The 16264-nt window shown below is 39.0% G+C and overlaps 1 protein-coding gene across 1 annotated transcript; it reads left to right on the top strand.

Annotated features, from left to right (window-relative positions):
• Positions 1-12793: 12793 nt before the first annotated feature.
• On the top strand, positions 12794-14649 carry LOC127257705 (uncharacterized). The gene is made up of 3 exons (XM_051284174.1): positions 12794-13529; positions 13572-13652; positions 13862-14649. Exons 1-3 carry the CDS (start codon positions 12794-12796, stop codon positions 14647-14649), a joined length of 1605 nt encoding a protein of 534 aa, XP_051140131.1.
• Positions 14650-16264: the final 1615 nt, after the last annotated feature.

The raw sequence follows: 16264 nt of genomic DNA, 5'->3' as shown, positions 1-16264 counted from the left end.
GAACTAACCATTTTCTATTACTAATTTGTCAATTATTTAATTTTCTAGAGTAATAGACATATGAAAAATGTTTCCAAGTCTTATCTAATGGAAAAGTAAGATCTATTTCTCTTCTAGGTCAATTTTAATTAAAATATTTTTTTTTTTTGTATACTATCAACATTATCCCAATTTTTAGGATCATAAATATCTAAATAAAAAATATCACTATCAATTTCTAATTCTATTTCATTATTATTATTATTATTATTACTACTACTATTATTCTTATTATTATTATTGATAATATTACTATCGGCAATATTTTCGCTATTTAAATATTCAATAGATTTAGAATGTTCAATACAATTATCATTTAATTTATCAAAACTTGTAGAATGATCTATATTATTATTGAAAACTTTATCTAAAGCTCATTTTTTGTGATTTTATTAATTGTTCTTGTTTTTGTTTTCTTCACTTCACGATAAATGTTTTTAAGATGGCATTTTAAAAATATTTATAAATATAAAAAAAAATAAAATAACAACACCACCTGATGAATTTTCCTCCGTTTTGTTTGATTGCAATTTTTTTTTTGTGTACCTTGCTACCTCCATTAAAAAAAATAATAAATAATATACATAATAAGTAAAAAAAATATAAAATTTCAAAATTTAAACTAAAATATATGGTTCTAAAAATTAGGGATTTTAAAGTTAATAGCGGAGTGTGGAGATCGATTTACCAAATAGCACGACGTCGAAACAGCTTCAGCCCACAAATCACTCCGATTCCATAATCATGCATTCGAAAGCATACACCGAGCTCTCTCCAATAAAGTCCGATTGACTCGTTCTGCGACCCCATTTTGTTGGGGCTTTCTCGGCAAGGTCTTATGCCTCATAATACCATGCAATGCACAAAATGCATTGAATTCACCACTGTAAAATTATAAGCCACGGTCAGTTCTAAGAAATTTTATTTTCTTACCCGTAAGATTCTTCACAATGGCTTTCCACTTCTTGAAAAAGTGTCAAAAGCTTCATCGTTCCGCCTCAAGAAATAGACCCAAATTTTCTGGGAAAAATCATCAATCAATGTCATAAGGTATCTTTTCCCAGTAAATGATGGAACCTTCGACGGTCCCCACAAGTCGGAGTGAATATAATCAAGCACGCCATGTGTACGATGAGAAGCAATGGAGAAACCGACCTTCTTTTGCTTTCCGAAAATGCAGTGTTCACAAAATTCTAAATTTGTGATTCCTTGATCACCAAGAAGACCTCGAGAGCTTAACATCTTCATTCCTTTTTCACTCAAATGGCCCAAAGGAAAATGGCATAATCGAGTGAAATCTGAATCATTCATCGATGAAGCCGCTGCCGCCAAACCCGATACGGTATGACCTTGTAGGACATATAAACATCCAACCCGATTCGCCTTCATAATTTTTCTAGATCTTGTAGAAACCTTCAAAACTCCACCTGTAGCCGAGAACTTATAACCAAGCGAGTCCAAAGTTCCAAGAGATATCAAATTCCTTTTGACATCAGGAGCGTATCGACATTCGTAAGAGACGAACGCAACCGTCGTGAGTCTTTATTTGAACTGAACCAATGCCAAGGACAGAGCATTGGGCATCATTCCCCATCAATACTACACCACCATTCTTTGATTCGAATGTTGTAAACCAGTCCCGATTGGGACAGAGATGGAATGTGCATCCGGAGCAAAATCCACTCGTTCTTAACGCGAGTTTCCGATGCCGGTGTCAAAACTGGATCGCCGTCTGAATCGGAGTGCACGACATCAGCTTGTGCTGCCTCTACAGGTTTCTTTCTTTTATCGAACCTTTCATTCTTATTTTTCAACTTCCAGCAATCGGAAATAACATGGCCATACTTCTTGCAATAATTGCAACTGTTATGCGCGTTCGATCCCCTCGACTTAGACCGAGAGTTTTTCTTGCCTCCATTAACTTTTAACATAGACCTTCCCCTCACAATCGAACCTTCATCGTTGTCATTTGATTGGCCACCAAAATCAAATTTTTCTTTCGACAACAAATTTGATTTAACTTCATCAAATCGAAGAGTTTCTTGAGAACCATAAAGCATTATTTCTCGAAAATGCTTGTAGAAAGGAGGTAACGAGAAAATTAACAACACGGTTTTATCTTCATCATCAATTGTAACATCCAAAATTTTCAAATCCATGAGGATTGTATTAAATTCATTGAGATGAGATTGGATCGAAGTACCTTCGGGCATTCGAATTGTATAACGGCGTTCCTTCAAACGAAGTTTGTTAGCGAGAGACTTCGTCATATATTGCGTCTCTAGCCTCAACCACAGCCCTCGTGTGGTGGTCTCGTGAGCAACCTCACGCAGGACTTCTTTCGATAAAATAAGTTGTATTGCAGTCAATGCCTTCTCATCCGATTCAGCCCAAGCATCGTCACTCACCCCTGCACTCTCTTGTCCATCCAATGCCTTCTTCAATCCGTTCTGAACTAAAATCGCCCGCATCTGAATTTTCCAAATAGCAACCTCACGCAGGACTTCTTTCGATAACATAAGTTGTATTGCAGTCAATGCCTTCTCATCCGATTCAGCCCAAGCATCGTCACTCACCCCTGCACTCTCTTGTCCATCCAATGCCTTCTTCAATCCGTTCTGAACTAAAATCGCCCGCATCTGAATTTTCCAAATAGCAAACGAAATCTTGCCATCGAACTTCTCAATTTCGAATTTTGCGATCGACATCTTCAACCGTTGAATGCTCTGATACCACTTGTTAGGGATTTAAGCACCTAAAGGTGCGATGGAATTGCGGACGCGGATCGAAATACAATTGAAGCACAAACACAATATTGCGAAATACGAAAAGAACACAAAATTTACGTGGAAAACCCAAAACGAGAAAAAACCACCGACGATGAGGAATCCACTAGATGAATCGAATATTTTAAATGTTACAAATCAAATGATTAACCTCTCTCAACCTCCAAAAACGTCCCCTTATCTATATCTATGCAAAATGGGAAGTTTTGACCTTCTAACATGGAAGGTAAATCAAATCGATAGAAATCACCAATATATGGAAGGATGGAGATATGAAATCTTAGGAAATCACTCATTGATCACGTCCATGACTCTACTGATTTGGTGCCAATTCAACCTTGCCATCTTGGTTACGCCCATGATTAAAGCCTCCGAAATCTTCTGATTTGGCAAGATATATAAAATCAACTCCAGAATAGGAAAGTCCGCCTAGTCATGCCCATGACTAAGGCTGCCGGAAACTTCTGAAAATCTTGCCTTGAAGAGAATTTGAGGCACAATCCCAACACTATCTAACATTGATTGGAGTTTGTTTACTACTCTAAATGCACCAACAACCACTGAATTGCCATAAAAATTTTATTCAACATTTTGTTTTACTTTACCCGATACATTTGATCTTTTTACTCCTAAGACCATCCATTTTGGTTTGCTAAGAACAAAACTTCTCATCATTCCTTGATTGAATTTGTTGTAGCATTAGGAGTTGTTCATGCATTTGATTCTCAAAGTGTTGACTATTCCCGTTGTCTTTGTGATTATGTGGAACCCTTTACTAGTGATTCTTATGACATATGGCACAATTTTTTCCCTTATTCCAGGTTTTATAATGCACGAGATGCTCATTCTTTTGAGTTAAAAATTTCTCTTTTACAGCCCATGCATAATTTCATTGCCTATAATTTGCTTGGTAGGAAGGATGGTATAGGTGTAGTGTCGACGCATTCGAATCAACCTCACCTTTTGGCTAGCCGATCGATTTTCTCGGGTGCTTACTACCAAAGAAGGCAACCACATTCACGGCTTCCACATCACACACCTCGCTCTTCATTTCAGTATTATTTATGATGTTTTTATTAAGTATCTTGCTTCTTTTTCATTTCAGAGTGCTTACACAATGACGCCTATGCATATATCATGCCTAAAGGTGATGAAATAGGTTACATATAGAAATAGAACTTGTTGGTTTGCTAGAACACTAGTAAGTGAACCTCAAGATCATCCGAAGCCGTCTTATCAAGACTTTATGATACATACTAACAAATAGCAAGATGAGCTCAAGTGCCAAAGCGATAGAACCACAACCTTTTGTCTGAAATGACTACTACTCTCTCCGAGTTAAAACAAGCATTGTGGTCTTTTATCTCTCATCCACCTCCAACTTACCAGTGAAGCACTATCATCTCCTCTCTTGGATTCATGTGACATTTTTATCTCTTTTTCCCTTTTTGTTTTCTTACATTGAAAATAATATTTGTTCTAGTTGCAAGAGGAGTATTACTACGATTTTTACTTTGCACTTTTTTGTTGCTTACTAATGCCTAATTTGTTGCCATTTTGCATAATTTCTTAAATTAGTCTGAAGTTAGTCAAATATTATTTGTGTGTTAGGTTTATATACGAGAAAGGATAACATTGGAAGTTAAATTAGAAGATAAACTACATATTAATTACTCAAGATTTCAGAAATGCTTTTTTTCTTTTTTTTTTGTGATCTGTAATATTCAATTAAATGATCTAGACCTTGCTTAATTATGCGTTGAACTTGAAATTATTGAGTCTTATATTTTGAAAATGATTAGGCTATTAGGTACTTTTTTTTGAAGCCTTCTTCTTTCCCTAAGCTAATCACTTCTCTTATTTGGCCTACTGAGTCTCTTAACCTTACTTCTTAGTTTATTACATCACTTTTAGCCTTAGACCTTTTATTGTAATTGAGACTTCTTCGGTTTGAACCCTATGTGAAAAAAGAATTACTTTTAAGTTTATAATATGATGCATTTTTATTTGGTAAGTTAGATGTGAAGTTCAGTTATGAATAAGAAAATAATGTATTAATGAATGGGTGCTACTATAGGTAATAAAGGTTTGCTGAGAAAAAAAAAATAAAGAAAAAAGAAACAGCAAAAATAAAATATAGAAAAATATTTAGAATGTTATTAAATTTATGGTGAGGTTGTTATTGAAAGTAGAAGTATCACAACTTTGAGATTTATTGAAGTTATATGGATAGTGAATAATAGTCAAGAATTTTATTGTATGTCAAAGTGCATTAAGTGCTCTTTTCTATCAATTTTTTAGCTTTTATTTACCCTTTTTTCTACTCCCAACTATTAGCTTTCTATCAATTTTTTAGCTTTTATTTACCCTTTTTTTCTACTCCAACTATTAGCTTCCTTCCAACTTACCCAAGTGGTTAATTCTTTGTGTTGGATTCAAATATCTCAATTCAGATAGATTTTATTTTTACTCAAACTTATGGAATAGTTTTTTGGTTGCATTACTCGGTCTTAAATCATATATACAATTATTTTTTGCAAAGATTATGTTTACATAAACTTTATCCTACACTACCAGAATTCTGGAAATTGGCCTCGACAAACTCTTCGTAATCAATTCCAATACTATTAAACAATAATTCAAATAATATAAAATGACTTTTATTTTAATAGTTTTGGAATTTCAAGACCATATTTATGCAATGCTATTTAATTTAAAAGGCAAAAAATATTTGTGGCTATTCCATGACTATTGCTATAAGTTTCAGAATTTTCTGAGTCCATTTCAAATAGTCTCTAAATTTTTGAAATTTTATTATATATTATTTCTTTTGATGAAAAGACTCGGATTTTTTTCAATTAGTTCGGAATTTCAGAAGTTTTACGATATATATTATTTATATTTAATTAATTAAATAGTCTCAAAATTTCTAAAATTTCATTTGCATATTATTCATATTTAATTAATTAAATAATCTCGATTTTGAACTTTTATTATATATAATATTTGATTTTAATAAGAAGCTCCGAATTTTTCGAGTCCACTTAAATGGTCTCAAAATTTTTAAAGCTTTATTATATATATATATATATATATTTATATTTAATTAATAACGCTAGAAACTTTTCGAAGCCAAAATAATTGAAATCGCCCGGCCACCTAATTTTCTTCTTCTTTTTCTTCTTCTCCTCTCACTTCTTCTTCATCTCAAAAAGCCGCTACCGGAATCTATCGAGGTTGCTATCACTCTTCTGCTGCCAACAACGGAGCTATCACAGTCGAGTCACTCCCGAAACCGTTAAAGCCCGCCACCAATCCTCCGTCGGACCTGCCACTACCCTTGAAATTGAAGCCCACTGCCAGAGCTGCCGCTGCCAGAAACATCGAAGCCTCCCATTGCCACTGGAATAGAAGACCTCCGTCACTACTCCTGTACACACCCAAATAATAACTTAGTACCAACCCAACATGAAAGCAGCCCAAAAAAGATGATCTCCGGCCCAGAGTCATCCACGGCCCAGATCGACAAGCAGGTCTAGTGACCTGCCTGGACTATTGAGCAGGAAGACCCAATTGGAAGTGCAAGCTGCAAAGGATCAGACCCGACTAAGAAGCAGTGGGGAAGGTGGTTGGAGCTGTTGAGAATATTTACCGATAAAGATTTATCCAAAAAGATTTAAAATAAATAAAGAATATTCCAGGAAGATCAGAAACATAATCTATACAACATTCACCTTCTTCTTCATAATTTTCCTCTGCATTATGTTTCTGCAGTTTTTTTTTTTTTTTCTAGAATATAATTTATTTTTCCAGCTTTTATCAATTAAAATTGCATTTTTTAGGTTGTTCCTTGCTTTATTAGTTTTCGATTTTAGTTTCTTTGATTTGTAGATTATTTTGATATCGCGAGATAGTTTGGATCCTTTCTTACGGAGCACAACCATAAAAATGGCCATTTGTAGCGGCTTTAAAATCGCTACAAATGGACATTTTTCGTTACAAAAAGCTATTTGTAACAATTTTGTACCGAATTTTGACCTGTGCATATACTTGAAGTACAAAGTTTATGTACCGACATTTTCCATAACAAAAAGTATGACGGTCAACGCACATGAGAAATCTTGTTGTAACGGTTTTTGTAACGCTAATAACGTATTCTCGATTTATTTGTAGCAGACCTTTCTAGTAAAAATAAAATTATTACAATAAATGTTCATGCATTTATAACGGCTTTTGTTATAGTATAAGTTTTCTTACAATAAGTTGATTGTCAAAAAACTATTTTAAACGACACTCATCTTTTTTGTATCGGTAGTTGTAACGGCTACAATTTTGCAACAAAAAGAGTGTATTATTTTTTCGGTAATAACAAAAAATTAGTATTGAAACTTAAAAACATATACGATGCGGGAAAATAGTGCAAAATAACATTACAAAATATAAAAATATTACAACAAATCTGTATCATCATCACTTACATAAAAAATGCATTGTCTAGGAACATAACTATTTTCTAATACGGGCAAACATATATATAAATTTCAATCTCCTTCATGGCACACAACAACATTCTTGAAACCTATAAGATAAAATATTCATAAGGATACATCAGGAATAATCTTATATAAATGACAAGTCAAATAAGAAGTATAAAAGTTAGGATGAATCATCAAAATATGAAACAAATGAATCATAAAAATCGTATATCATCACCACTCAATTGGTTCCAGTAGTTTTAACTTGCAGCCACACATCAATACTGCATTCAATAGAATAATAATGGTCCGTAAAAAATACCCTCAACACATTAATGTAAAAAAAATACTGCATTACATTTTGCCTCTAGAAAATATTTTCGGTTTTATATCACCCATTGATATCACAGCATATAAGAAGCTTGATTCTACAGAAATTCAATTAGCATGTTATTTATTATGTTTAACTCATTCTACTCAGTTTAAATTCAGAATCTTATAGAATCATTGAATGCATTATTTTACTAAAATCAATTTCTTCCATGAACAAAACGATAAAAAAGAAAATAAAAAAAGTTAAAACAAGAAAAGAAAACACTCATAATAAATTTATTCCTTTTACAGATGCTGGTAATGGAAATTTATGTTCACTTCCCATGTTCCCAGCTCCGAAAGTCTTTTTTTTTTTTGAACACAAAAGCAGCAATTAGCCAACCTCCAATGTAGCCAAGAATCAAAAGGAATTAGTACAAAATATGTACATATTTGAACACACTTCTCAACCTACATCACGGAATGCTGCTAGTATGTGTCCTTGCTATGATTTCACCTTCCCACTGCAGCAGAAAAAAACCCAGAGAGTCAAAACTCCTCAAATGAATTAGGGCAGAAATAAAATCAGTATAGCTAATTACACTTAAAATATGAACAGAGCTTTATTATTTTTGTGATTTTTATTGAACAATTTTAATTTGAGAGGGACAATAATATATGGCTCTGTTTAGATAGAACCATATATATTTGCAGTCAATTAATCAATAATTGAACCATTAGTCCCAGTTGATTAATTGAATACAACAACAGCAGTAGTAGTAGCAGTGTAATAACTAAGGGGTACTAACAACTTAGTGTTGTTAACCTATATAGTGTATATGTATGTATATATAACACAGCAATGCAACATACACACATACATTACATATCTAACTAAGAAATAATTGTTGCTAAGTGATTGAAGAAGAAAAGTCATTGTCACAATTTTGAATCGAGTGAAAAATAAACTCAAAGGCATTCAATAGTACGAGCTGAAAAGAGGGACATAAACCATGTTCGGGATAGGCTAGGGGATTTAAATAGTAACTTGATAAATAGCTCTTCTCTAACAATGTAGCTTCAAATCAATTTACAACCCACATTAACATGCTAGAAAAATACAATTTCCAAGGTCTTAAACAAACTGAAAAGGTAAAATAACATAAAATAACCCGCAATGTTTTTCAAAACCTCTACCAAACTATTAACCTGTTGGTTATTTTGTTGCTATTGGATTAATTCGAAGATAAGGAATGTTGTATCGAGCTATCTTCGGGAAGGGTCGCGTGGGGTGCGCGCTCGAGAAAGCCTATACGATATTAAACGAAGTGCGAAATAATATGATGAAGGTGAAAATTATCGTACATATTGTTTGAAAATTATTATTTTCAATAAAACCTTGTAAATTCAAATTTATTTACATTTGAATTGATAACTTTAATAAATAAATTGAATCTTTTCAATTTGAAATTAAAGTTGCATATTTGTGTCTTTTGGATTTAAAATTAAAATTCAAATATTTTTCAGAAAAGACACTTCCAAATATATTATTGATGTCTTATCTTCACATAATTGTCAAAAAAAAGAACAAAAAGATTATGCGGATTCTTGTCTGCAGAATTAATCTGTGTGCACAAATAATCTCTCAACTGTTTACTTGCTCGATTTTTCGCCTAAAATTTGGGTGTTGCTTTGTTTTATCCTTATACGAATTTCGTGTAATCCGGGGCGTTAATAGGATCGAAATATGGTATAAGGAAAGCGAATCTTCGTGACTCAAAGTATATCCAAGATCGTGTATACCCTGCGAAATTCGATTTCTTCTTATCTTTATTCAATCCAGATTATTTATCCAACATAACCAAGCAGTCAAATCAAAATTACACCTATTCATCTAATTTTTTCCCTCTAAAAACATCAAATCAAACTCCTATTTTTTATTTTTTATATTATACTAAAAATCAATTTTACATTCAAAACATCACATCAACACCTATTTATATCACATCGTAGAACTATTCAAATTCAAATTATTACTATTCAAATCCCAACTCAAAATCCAAACTCCCAAACAAACACACCCTGATGCAAACATGTGCATTAAAAAAAAACATAATGGATGAAGAAACTTGAAACTATCAGAAAGCAACAGAGAAGATAAGAACAGTTTTAGAAAGCAGAAATGGATACAAAACAGCACAACGGAAGATTGTCACACCGTAGATCTTATAAATACCCTCGTACACTCCAAAAATCAACCGGGCCGGCCCAAGCAAGCGCAGGCCAAGTCCCGGGAGGGTATGGCCCAGAAAAAGGTCCAGATCAGTAAATAGGCCCACGGTCAACAAGTAAATGGATAAGGCATAATTTGAAAACAAAAAGAGGATGGGGAGGTTGGAGAAAAATAAGGGATAAGAATCTTATCCGAAGAAGATTAGGGAAACAAAGGCCTAAGAAGGCTGAAGAACGAAGGGGCATGATCAATCATTGTCTTCTGCATTAATTTTTCCTCTGTAATTTTTTAATTCCTACATTCTTTTCAGACTGTTATAGTTTTCTCGAGTTAATGTAATTCAATTTCCACCGTTCTTGTCTTACCTTCTTTATTCGTTAATTCTTTCGGTTATCGCGAGATAGCCTGGATCTTTTCTTGAGGAGGCCGGGGAACCCTACGATTAAATCAATTCCGACAGGCTTTTTCGGTTAAGCCGTCGGTGGCAATTTTTTGATGACAACAAATTGGCACGCCCAGTGAGACACCGACGTCTCGCGACTTTTTGCATGAAACTTCGAAAAAGAAAATTGATGCCGCCGACGACCATGGAGATGTCAAAGAAGAAGAAAATTGTCGGCGATTTGTCATCGCACCCCGCGCAGGAGGCTGCTCCACGAGATGAAAACTCTCTAGCGGCTGAAAGGTCTGATCCCATCATCAGCCTCCCGGCCAGCGTTCTCCGTAAACAAATTCGCAGAGAAATTCAATCTTCTCTCCACGAATCCGCTCTAGAATTGTCTAAATATATCACTGACGTACTCAAGCCCGCCATACGAACGGAATTCACGTTGCTCCGGCAAACCCTTGGGGGGCAGGACTGTCAGCGATCCCAACACCTTCGTTCGCTCCAGTCTCTTCGGGGACAGCCTGGGGGCTAGGGGGGATTGCTCCAGCCGCATCCCATCGTGCTAGAGGGCAGGCTAGCATTGTGGAAGGTCCGTTTGCCGCTGGCTCCGGGACACAACAAAATTCGAATTCGTTGCCCAGGCAGCCCCCGAGAATCTCCCAGTACAGCAGACCCCAGCGGTAAGAGAAGTCGCGGAAGCCCCTAGATTTCACGTCCCGGCACGGGAACCGATTCTTTAGGCCTCTCCGCAGCCGGCGATCTGGAATTTTCCCGCCCATCCAAGCACCTCCAGAGCAGCCTGGGGGGCAGACAGAAGTAATGCCGCCGCCACTCCTGAATCCTCAGGCGATCGAGGATCCAATACGAAGGATTTATAGTGATCCTATCTGTTTACTGGCCAAGCCTCATTACCAAAGGCCTTTTCCAGGATATATCCCGTTGGATCACCCGTTGCCTCGCAACGCTCGAATCCCCGAGTTTGCATTTTTCTCAGGGGATGATTCACACTCCATGATCGAGCACATTAGCCGATTTACGGCTCAATGCGGAGGAGAGTATGGGAATAATGACTGGTACAAGCTCCAACTCTTTTCTTTATCCCTTACAGGCCCTGTATTTTTCTGGTATACCTCGTTACCCCTGAATTCTATCCGCACTTGGGCAGATATGGAAAGAGCCTTCCACAAGTAATTTTATAGCCCGCTTCCAGAAGATCGGAATCTATTGAGCAATTTTTGGAACGCTTTAGAAGATCGGAAACTAGGTTCCAGGTTCATATACCAGAGAATCAAGTGGTAAACATGGCTATCAACAACATGACTCATCAATTACGGGATAAACTCGCCCTCCAAGAGTATCATGATTTATGGCAGTTGACGTCCAAGGCTGTGAAGGCCGAACAACTTGTGAGAGAGGCCCAGGCAGTTTGGAATCAAAATTTTTGGGGTGCGAATCATTACGTTTTCGCCCAAGAAGAGGCTGCCGAGGAGGATAAAGAACGAGAGTAGACTTTCCTGGCAGAAATAGCACAAGGGAAGGCATACACATCCCCAGCTCTTAAGCTGCCTCAACCGAAACATACGAATCTGAAGATATCTTCTTCGTTCGATATCGCAAAGACAGAGCAGATCTTCGAACACCTGCTGAAAGACAACCAACTCCGCCTTAAGGAAAGTCACAAGATGCCAACCGAAGAGGAACTAAATGGAAAATCATTTTGTAAATGGCATGGAGTATATGGTCATCAGATTGGCAACTGTATTGCTTTCCGAAATGCCGTTCAGAACGCAATCAAAGAAGGCCGCCTTAAGCTGGCCAAAAAATCTGATGTGAAAGTGGATACGGAGCCATTTCTGGTGCCGATCACCGTTGTCGGAGTGCGCCCATCTAGATTTGTACGATCAAATACAGTTTCTTGGACAGGTCATAGAGGGGAAGATTTCAAAAAACCCATGTTCGAACGGTTGGGAAGGTCGATTAAACCGCCAAAGAGAAGTTCGGTATGGGATAGACTTTCTCCCAAGAATACAATCGCGGAAGTGAGTTTAAAAAAAGGGGGGAGGTTTGGCGAGTAACTTCTGTGGACCAAGTGGTAATCACACCTCATCAGACCCGACTCCGGGGAAGGCCCCGAACAACGGAAGTTGGACAAGGAATCAAAAGGAATGAGTGAACCAAGCCCCAACAAGAACCCAAAAAAGGAGAGCGCAGCGACGGCACCTGGCCCCTTGCCTCTTCCATGAACATCAGGCTGGGGGGCAGTAAGTTGCCTACTACGAAGGTGGATATAACAAGCATCAGCACCAAAGCTCAGAAGAGACTAACACTGAAAGACTGAATCCCGGTCATCAGGACCTACGCCATTGCATCCAGGCCTGGAGGGAGTGGAGACCGAAAGGAGTTCTCTCGAGAGTCGAATATCCCAAGGAACCGCATTTTATGGTGATGCTTCGGGGGGATCAGATTCCTGAGGATAAACCAAGGATCGACGCCCTTACTTGCGGTGGAGCTTCGGAGACCACCTTAGACATTATCGCCTGCGACAAAGACCTCGAATAGCATGAGGGAGATCTCGAGGTTAGGACAGTGGGCGTGTTACCTTGGGAATTTGAAGTGCCTCCGTCCCAACCTGACTATCACCAGGGAGATGTTCTACTCCAAAGAAACTGGTCCATTGTATTGGGCGGAACATGACTTTAACATTCCGGAAGAAGTTCCAGAACCAGTGATTTTCCAGAAGTTATCCGACGAGAATACACGTCAGCTGAAGCCATTATTCCTTAGCATCCATCTTGATGGGAAGACGGTTAGCAAAGTCCTGGTCGATGGAGGAGCATCTGTTAACGTCATGACCTTGTCTACTTTGCAGAAAATTGGGAAAAGCATAAATGATCTTGTCCCAACGTCATTACGGATGACCGATTTCACCATAAATGCGCATACGTCAGCAGGCGTTCTAGTGGCAAAAGTGGCGGACAGAACTAGGACAGATCAAATTACTTTTTTTTTCGTCGAAGGAAAGCCAACCTATTCGGCTATTCTTGGGAGGGAATGGATCCATACTATGCAATGTGTGCCCTCGACCCTGCACAAGAAAGTCATGTTTTGGAATGGACATCAAGTTGAGACGGTGGAAGCCGAGACTGATCCTATTATGGGAGTACATTCCGCGGCCATATATTATTCCCCCGAGGTGTACCTGCTGTCCATGATGCTAGAGAACACTGGGGCATCGAAAGAATGTAGTTTAACCATGAAGGGGTTTGAAATCAAAGTGAAGGCCAACGAACGGCCTGGTCACACAAGCGGTCACCATGCTTAACGACCTGATTGTGCAGGACTTGGAGACAAGGGCAGGAAGGTCTGGCTATCCGTTCATATAGGTAGGAGACCGTGTTGCTCCGTCGCCTGGAGAACAGGTGGGAACAACCCCCGGACCGCCTGATTACGACTTGAACGAAGAAGACATTCAGCCGCCAATTCGAAGGGCTGCTCCACCTTTCGAAGCTTAGGATCCCCTGGAAGAAGTTAGCCTAGGGGACGACGCAGTGCCCCGGATGACACGGGTTAGCGCCCTATTAGACGACGATGCGAAAGAACGAATGGTTGCTTTGATTCGTGAGTTCAGAGACTGCTTCACATGGGACTACCACGAGATGCCCGGGTTATCGAGAAGTTTGGTGGAGCATCGACTGCCCATCAAGGCTTCGTGTCCGCCGCATAAGCAGGCCCCAGGTGTTTCAACTCCCAAAGGTGAAAGAGGAGGTCGAAAAGCTCCTTAAAGCTAACTTCATTTGCACGTGCAGGTACCCGGAATGGATTTCTAACATTGTTCCCGTATTGAAGAATAGCGGGAAGATCCGTATCTGCATCAATTTCCGGAACCTCAATCTGGCAACACCAAAAGACGAGCACATAATGTCAATTGCCGACATGCTCGTAGATTCCATGGCAAGATACGAAGTCCTATCCTTCATGGATGGTTACTCCGGTTACAACCAGATATATCTGGCCGAGGAAGATACTCATAAAACAGCCTTCCGCTGCACTGGAGCGATCAAAATCTTCGAATGGATAGTTATGCCTTTCGGTCCAAAAAACGCCGGAGCAACCTACCAGATGGCGATGACTGCAATATTTCACAACCTAATCGGTTCTTGCATGGAGGTGTATATAGATGACGTGGTTGTTAAGTCCCGGGCTTTCGACCATCACATATTGGACCTTCGTAAGGCCTTCGCACAGATGAGGCGGCATGATCTCAAGATGAACCCGGCAAAATGCGCTTTCGGAGTACAGACAGGAAATTTTTTAGGATTTTTAGTGCATCAGAAGGTCATCGAAGTTGATAAAAACAAGATCAAGGCCGTCCAAGACCTCGGACCCCCCCGCAACATCATGAGTTACAAAGCCTGATGGGGAAAGTCAATTTCTTGAGAAGATTCATCGCCAACGTGGCTAGGAGGATGAAGGCTTTCTCGGTATTATTACGCGGGAAGAAGGATACATTCGAATGGGGGACCGCCCAGCAGGAAGGTTTAGACCAGATTAAGCGGGCACTAACATCTCCGCCGGTATTAATGCCGCCGATCCTCGGAAGGGGGCTAAAACTATACATAGCCGCGACGCATGACACGACAGGCTATCTTTTGGCCCAGAACGATAACGAAGGTCGGAATGTGCTATTTATTATCTTAGTAAGACCTTAAATGAGGCCGAAAGTCATTATTCGGGCATTGAAAAACTTTGTTTATCCTTATAAAATTCCTGTACGAAATTGGAGTATTACCTAATGTCAGTTGAAACTAAAGTTGTATGTAAAGTTGATCTCTTGCGCTATTTACTAAACAAGCCACTCCTGCGAGGTGGTTTGGTTAAATGGGCGTTAAAATTATTATTTTTCACGTTGACATACCAGCCCCTTAAGGCCATCAAAGGACAGGCCATAGCTAATTTCTTGGCCGAACATCCGGGGATGCTTCAGGTCACGCCCATAGATATGTGGGGCTAGAACCCTGGATGGTAGCTTTTGACGGATCCAGCACCGCGGGGGCAGCTGGAGCAGGCGTAATAACCTATAGCACAAATGGGGAAATATGGCGCTTCGCACATCAGCTTCCGCAAGGTGTTACAAATAACCAAGCCGAATACGAAGCACTACTTTTGGCTTTGCGTTTCCTTGTCGTCAGGAAGGTCAGAAAGGTCGTCATCCGAGGGGATTCCCAACTAGTTATCCGACAAGCCCTTAAAGAATTCAAGTATAGAGATCCACAGCTCCAGATCCGCCTCCGTGAAGTTCACAACCTCCTGCAGTAGCTCATGGATGTAGTCTTAGAGAATATACCCCGATATGAGAATGCGGAGGCAAATGACTTGGCATAGTGGGCCTCCGTTTTTAGAAGGAGAGACATGCCTCAAGGAGTCGAATGTTTCCAGGTCGTCACACCCGACTTGGATTGGCAAACCCCTTCGCTGGAAGGGCTGGCAGACCCCAGGAAGGCCGCTTCAAAAGCTATATGATATCAGCTCTTGAAATACACCAAAATCAATAGGGAGCTGTATCGACGGAGGTCGGATAGGATACTGGCACGCTGCCTAAGTCACAAGGAGGCATTGAAGGCCATGGCAGAGGTCCACGAAGGTATTTGGGGTGCACACAATGAGGTGGATGATACTCCGCTATGCCTATTTCTGGCCACGGATCTCGCAAGATTGCGTGGATTATGCTCGCGGATGTCCAGCATGTCAATGCCACAGACCGCTTCAACAAATCCCCGTGGAGGAACTTCATTCAATCGTCAAACCATGGCCCTCACAGGGGTGGGCAATAGATGTAATTGGAACGATCCATCCCTCATCGTCCAAAGGACACTTGTTTATCCTAGTGGCGACCGACTACTTTACGAAATGGGTGAAGGCCATACCGCTCACCAAGGTACAGCAGAGCCATATCATACGCTTTATTAAAACAAATTCTATTCACAAATTCGGCATCCCGAAGACGATCACCATCGGTCAAGGTACCGTGTTT

The sequence above is a fragment of the Andrographis paniculata genome, unplaced genomic scaffold (genome assembly GCF_009805555.1).
Source record: "Andrographis paniculata isolate CXL003 unplaced genomic scaffold, ASM980555v1 Contig58END, whole genome shotgun sequence".
Lineage (NCBI taxonomy): Eukaryota > Viridiplantae > Streptophyta > Magnoliopsida > Lamiales > Acanthaceae > Andrographis > Andrographis paniculata.
The sequence above is the reverse complement of the archived record's forward strand: the minus strand, read 5'-3'. Positions and strand labels throughout refer to the sequence as shown.

Bases quoted from the DNA above. Each gene is read 5' to 3' on its own strand.
- LOC127257705 (XM_051284174.1), top strand. From the start codon at position 12,794: ATGAGGGAGATCTCGAGGTTAGGACAGTGGGCGTGTTACCTTGGGAAT. The intron at 13,530-13,571 runs GTCACACAAGCG...CTGATTGTGCAG, and splicing joins GAAGGCCAACGAACGGCCTG to GACTTGGAGACAAGGGCAGG. The intron at 13,653-13,861 runs GTGGGAACAACC...TCGTGAGTTCAG, and splicing joins CTCCGTCGCCTGGAGAACAG to AGACTGCTTCACATGGGACT.